Source organism: Pelophylax lessonae (assembly GCF_965119305.1).
Source record: "Pelophylax lessonae genome assembly, chromosome: 3".
In the NCBI taxonomy this organism is placed as follows: Eukaryota; Metazoa; Chordata; class Amphibia; order Anura; family Ranidae; genus Pelophylax; species Pelophylax lessonae.
Genome location: NC_138770.1, coordinates 164,944,786 through 164,951,665, shown reverse-complemented (window position 1 = coordinate 164,951,665; position 6,880 = coordinate 164,944,786). Strand labels below are relative to the sequence as shown.

Genomic DNA, 6,880 nt, shown 5'->3' with positions numbered 1-6,880 from the left:
CCGCCCCCGCCCCTCTTTTGGGGTTTGAATGTATACTCTACTGCTATTCCACTAAAACTGAGATATGGTTGCAGGAAGTAGGAGGGTATTGACTGAGGGGACCACCCCTTGAGGGTGGGATATGTTAAAGCTTTATTGTTAACATATTCTGTTGCCTAGCTACTCCTTCGGAGCAAAGTCTAATACCCCATATGTGACGAATATGAAGAGGCGGCGACTGTCGGAGGACTCAGAGAAAGGAATTTTACAGGTAAGATTTTACAAAAATTCCGTTTTCCTGCCTATCTTTCCCTAATCAGCAGCCAGCACGTTGATGTGTGCTCTGTCCCTGATCTAAGCAGCATAATGACGCCGCTGCGGCTGCCTCGAACTTATAAAGACTTGGTCACATGCTTCAGACGGCCAATCACAGCTACTGAGACATTTGCAGGCATGGCTGGGATGGCTTAAGGCACACCAGTTAAACGATTGTTGATTGGCTGTTGAAAGCCCGCCATGAAAAGAGCGCCAAAGCATGCAAAACCCGGAAATAAAATGACCGAACACGGATTTTTACCCGAATATACAGTAAAGTGTCCGTGTTCGTGTTCGGGTAACAAAAATCCAATTATTCGGTACGAACACGAATAATACAGTCCGTGTTCGCTCAACACTACTTATTAGTGCATTCTAAGTCACACAAAAAAAAGGTTAGCACGCTCAATGGGAATTGGAGGCAATGCTGCTTATGTAGTGATAGGGACATGTGATCCACCTGTCATTACGTACACCAGCAACAACACAGAGGAGGAACTTAGGCCATGCACCTACAGAAATACAAGAATAAGCACATCTCTTGTGTACTTATTAGTGCATTCCAAGTCGCACAAAAAAAAGGTTAGCACGCTCAATGGGAACTGGAGGCAATGCTGCTTATGTAGTGATAGGGACATGTGATCCACCTGTCATTACTTAACCTCAACATGTTTAACGTTAATTTTCTATTAAAACTTTTTAATAGGTTATGTAACCAAAAACATAACAGTATTTTCGATTACACTCAGTCCAAAACCCACCATAAACCAAAGTATTTATCTAGACCTTGTTCAATATATCAACACAGTCCTTTATTCTTTGTTGCATAGCTGTGAGTGAACTTTGCAAGTCTTCCATTGATGCGCAACATTTCAGCAGCTCAACAGTAATCTTCGCTGCAGTAGCACTATCCAACAGCTGACCTAATAAAGGAAAAATTGATTATTTAATTATTTGATAAGATATATGTGATGTTGCACATTCATTACATGTTTATGTTAACTACGTACGCGTACTTGACACAGCATCTCTTGATGTCTCTTCTGAACTAGTCCCATCTTTGGAATCATCGAAGGAGGCTTCATGTTCTGTAACATCGTCATTGATTTCTAGTACAATAGGAAGGTCATGATCAACACATAATCTGTCATTGTTGTCGTTGTCTTCCTGGTGTAATTTTTTTATGCCCATGCGGTATATGTTTTGTGCCTATTGGAAAGTAATGGAAATAATGTAAAAATTGACACACACACACACAACACAGCACATACTGTTTCAGTGCAATCATATAATTTTAAATACAAAGAAATTACAACAAAATGCAAGCTTTTAGACATCTATAAACTCCCAATGCATCTCAACTTACCTATCCTTCCATGTGTGACAAACATATCGTCCTCCAGAATATCACACTCTTTTTGAATGCTTGAAACAAATTCTGCAACGTGCACTGATGAGTGACATATTGATTTATCTGTAGAATACTGCATTCCTTCATTTTCAATCAAAGTTGAAGGCATATTTTTATTATTCGGTCCTAGAAAAAAAAACAAGATACATGACATGCAAACACAAGACCATAAACACATAATAATATCAAAAAAATCTCAAACTGTCAGGTATACTCATTGGAATGTTTAGCTGCGATATTGAAAGAAGACAGTACCAAAAAAACATTCAAGGAGAATATTTGTACATTATTCACCTGCATTTCTATGTGCCTCTGTATCAGGGGTTGAACTAACAGTAATGTCTTCTTTTGTCAATTCCTCCGTATTTAGCATGGCTGTAGACTCCTCAGATGCTGACAAACGTGACATCTTACTGTGGAAGCGTGCTTGCCTCTTGGCTATGTTACCTAAAAAACAAATATATATGTATTTTTGGTTTTAAGGTTAAAACAACAATTGCAATAAAACAAATCATATACACCCATGACAATCTTATATATTCATGGTCTAATGCATTAAATGTGATACATAAATCTTCATATGTCTCTTACGTTTTCTGATTATCTTGTGTATTCTTGAAAGTTGGTCCTGCTCCCTGTGTTTCAGATCTGACCACCTTTTGCGCAGCTGATCTTTTGAACGTTCAATGCCATGCTTCTGTGAAATAGCATTAATGACTTTATCCAGGATCTTGTCTTTCCTCAAGTTGGGCCTAGTGTAGTTGCTGAACTTTCCATCATAGTCATTTTTTTCCAAAATACGCACTAGCTCCACCATTTCACCTCTGCTCATTGGTGTTGCCTTGATTCTCTTCCTATGGTCGCTTCTGTGTTCCTTCCTGGTCCCCTCTATATCCCTCCTGCTGTGTAACGAGCGCTGCATCGTGCGGAAATAGTTGTGGCGCACTTTGTAGCAGGGAACACCCACATCCGTACCGGACGATACTGCCGAAAAACAGGGTGGAGCGACGCAACCACGCATGCTCTGTAGCAAAACAGCGAACGAACTGTGCGGGCCAGCTGAAGAGCGTTCCGTGTTTGTGCCAGACAAAATCGTCAGAAAGAAGCTTTGCAAACGAGCACACCGTCACGGCAGAAATATCGTTGGTCATATTATTCGCGCGAGTATTTGTCGAGAACAGCTGGTAAGCTATTGTGTATTTGTTGTGCATTTATTGGTGCTTGCATCATGACCTATTCAATTAAACATATACATGACTTTTTTGTCTTTCAGAGGTGATGACTGATAAATTTACCTCACCTGAATTCCTTCCACTGTTTATAGACATGTATAAGGAAATGCCATGTCTATGGAAAAGCAAATCAAAGGAGTACTCCGACCGCCAAAAGAAACATGAGGCCTATGTCAAGCTGGCAGAGCTATGCACTGCTGTAAATGCTCATGCAGATGTTAAGTATGTTAAATCCAAGATTGCCAATTTGAGAACTGTGTTTAAAAAAGAGCTGAACAAAATCAAGGAATCACAAAGGTCAGGAGTCGGTGTGGATGATGTGTATGCCCCCAGACTTTGGTATTTTGACAGTTTACGTTTTCTAACTGATCAGACCGAGATGAGAAGTTCTATCAACACGATGACTTCAACTTCATCAGAGCCCATATCAGCAGGAGAGGAAGATTTGGATGACCCCAATGCTTCACCAATGATCCCGGTAAGCGTGTTTATTCTTTTACCTTACATCTCTTTAGCTGTTGATCTTCTGACACAATTGAAAGAACAAAGTTTCCACTCAATTTCAAATTTGGAAGAATAGGATAGTTTTAAAAAAGTAAAGTTTAGTAAAGTAAAGTTTATTTTATATTTTTATTATAATTTTGGAATATTTTATAGGAAAGCCCTACTGATGAATCCTTTACTCCATCTCCCTCAATAATTTCACCAAGGATACCTCGTAAAAGGAAGAATATAGATGATGCAACGAATAGATTCTTGAACCAGGCCACAGCCGCTCTGCAAAGTAAAACTGATTATTGCGATGCCTACGGAATTTTGACAGCTAATAAAATAAGGAAGATGTCAGAGGAGCAACGGCAGTTTTTTGAGCCATTGTTGGTGCAGTTATGCAACAAAGGCATAAAGGGGGAACTAAACGAACATACATTTCTTGGTGATAATCAAAGAGCGCGTATGATGCCTACTCCTCATACTCCTCATACTCCTCATCATCATACTACACCACCGGCACCATATCAGAACCATCAGGGTACTCCACCAATCCATCAACAACAAAATGCTCCATGGTCTTATCCGACATCAGAAAGATCTGCATGGGGTTCAGATTATAATTACACTAACCTGTAAGTTGTCTGTCTAATGTGTTCATTACCTGCTGGTCTGTTGACATCATGTTTTTTCCACATATACTTGATGAAGGTTGGTTTATTTCAAATATACTTTATATAAAGGATTGTTTGTACAGTTTATTTTTTTATGTTAATAAAAAAAATTTACAGCTGATATGTGGTGTTTGTGCTGAATATTTTCCAGTTTAACCCGTTTTGAGTCTTGCTACATTCAATAAGATGATATGAACCTATAGTGGTATGTACAGAACATGTCATTAACATTAATTAAATAACCAGACGCAAAATAATGAACACCAATAGGTAACGTTTAATTTCTAATGGAATAACTGACATAAACAAAACGGTGTAGCATTTTATCAAGATTTTTTCATGATGCAGAAATTGTTTAAACCGTTCGAAAAAACTATATGTCACCCTGCCACTCCACAGCGCCACTTCCAACAAAGTAGTTCATATAATCCACTCGGTTTTGCCTTGCTGCATGTGTTGCTAACCTGGGGTGTGAATGTCCAATTGATGTAAGGGTGTCTGCAGTATCACGTAAATCGGTTTGCACAGATGAACTTGCCATTGGTTCACATCTTTCGTGATCTGCTCCTGTATGTGCTCCAGATGATAAATATTTTGATGCATTACGCCTAAGGAAATTGTGGAGGATGCAACAGCAAAGCACAACTTGATCAATTTTTTCAACTGACAAATTGATTGTTGTCAGGAATATGCGGAATCGATTCGCCATTATTCCAAAAGCATTCTCAACTACACGACGTGCCCTTGAGAGTCGATAGTTGAAAATTCTTTGCTCTTTAGTGAGACTCCGGAAAGGGAATGGCTTCAAAAGATGATCTCCCAGGGCGAAAGCGTCATCAGCAAGAAATACAAAGTTTAAATTTTCGAGCGTTTCCTGCGTTGACGGCAAATTTAGGGTTCCATTTTTTAGACGGCGGTAGAACTCAGTTTCTTCTATAACCCCTCCATCGGAGTTCCTACCATTCTTACCAACATCTACAAATATAAATTCGTAATTGGAATTCACAACAGCAAGAAGGATAATGCTGAAAAACCCTTTATAATTATAGTAGAACGATCCGGATTGAGCAGGGGGTGCAATCCTGATATGTTTTCCGTCAATTGCTCCGCCACAATTTGGGAAATTCCACTTTTCTGAAAATTCGGTTGCAATTTTCATCCACTCCTCTGATGTTCCTGGAATCTAGGTATTAATGAACATAAATAGTTGTATTATATTGCTAGACAATTAATTGATTTTATAATCAACTAGACATTCATATTTATCATTCTACATATGAAATGAACTAGATAATAAGTAGCAAACAGGTATAGCATGGAGAATAGATGAGAAATTAATACAGAAGATATGTAGAGGGTTTGACAGTAGGTTAATATCATAAATGTGTATTACCTTTATGTAATCCTTTTGCAGGACCCTGATGATTGCACTGCAGGTTTCAGGAATAATCCTTCCTAGTGATTGGGAGGATATACCGGTACTGTATTTGAGGTCCTGTAGGCTTCTTCCAGTGGCTAGGAACCTCAGAGTGGCAATAAGTCTCTGCTCAGCAGTGATGGAGTCCCTCATAACTGTGTCTTGTTTCCTGATATGGGGACCAATTACAGATAATAAATTTTGGAAACAAGCATCAGACATCCTGAGGTAGTTCCTGTAGTCATCTGGATTGTTCTCCTTTAGCTCTCTAATCAAGTCAATATGAGAATATTGATCCCTGTTCTGCAGCCATTTCTTTGTCCAAATTCTTTGCTTCCTTGTGCTCTTTTTTTGGTGTTTATGGATGGCTAAAACACCAAGTGCACTGATGTAAATTTTCTTATTCTGGGCCTTATCCATATTCTATATCGCCCGTTCGTGAACACGAACACTAACCGACGAACGCACGTGTGTGATATAGAGGTATATATGTATATATACACACGGCTATATTAAATTATGCCTGTTAACGTTGGTCCCACGCTCGTTCGTGCTAGGCAGTCGTTGGTGCTCGGAGGAAGTGCTTGGCTCTTGGTGCTAGGAGGAAGTGCGTGTCTCTAAAAAGGTCACACGCACATTACATCACTTCCGCTTTAACGTGCAACGTGCGGATTACGTATCTAATCGATTGGTCTGTAACGTTTTTTTTTGGATCGTTGATGTTGGCAACGTTTTCGACCGACGAACGCTGTTTCGATAGTCGGCGGGCACCGGTCAGGCGATATTCGGGCCGTGTATGTTGGCAACGTTTTCGACCGACAAATACTTTTTCAAAAGTCGGTGGTCGAATGATCGGGCGATATTCTTATCGTGTATTCCGGCCATTACACAGCTCTGCCACCCAACACATCCATTGAATTAAAACAATACTAATTTAAATGGCCCAAATAGTTACACAAATCTTTGGTCCCATGACAGGCTGGGTCCTGACTATTCCTTCTTCTGGTTTTCTTATTTCAGGTGCCCATGTCACAATCTAGTGACATGGACACTTCCCATTGGTTATTCATTGACTGGGATCTTTCTGGGTCTTAAAGACTCCAGCAGTGACGTGATAACATCATGATGATAAGCAGCCACTAAATTGGTCAGTGGGGGGCCCAGACTGCAGCTGTGAGACATTCATCTTCACTTCTGGAAGAGGTTCTATGGAGAGTCATGTGACAGTAAACACAGGCGAGTAAAAAATGGCTTTGAAAGGGTTTTCTTTATGTTATGGGTAGGTGGGAGTAGATTAGCAAAACTGTTTTAGCAAAGAGTGCAGAAGGGATTGAACATTGGTCACCTTTTTATTGTTGTCTGT

At 39.7% G+C, this 6,880-nt stretch overlaps 1 protein-coding gene across 1 annotated transcript; it reads right to left on the bottom strand.

Moving 5' to 3' along the window:
- Positions 1-4,473: 4,473 nt before the first annotated feature.
- LOC309550423 (putative nuclease HARBI1) lies at positions 4,474-5,937 on the bottom strand (the record flags this gene model as incomplete). The annotated part of the gene is made up of 2 exons (XM_082250805.1): positions 4,474-5,283; positions 5,494-5,937. 2 exons carry the CDS (start codon positions 5,935-5,937, stop codon positions 4,474-4,476), a joined length of 1,254 nt encoding a protein of 417 aa, XP_082106931.1.
- Positions 5,938-6,880: the final 943 nt, after the last annotated feature.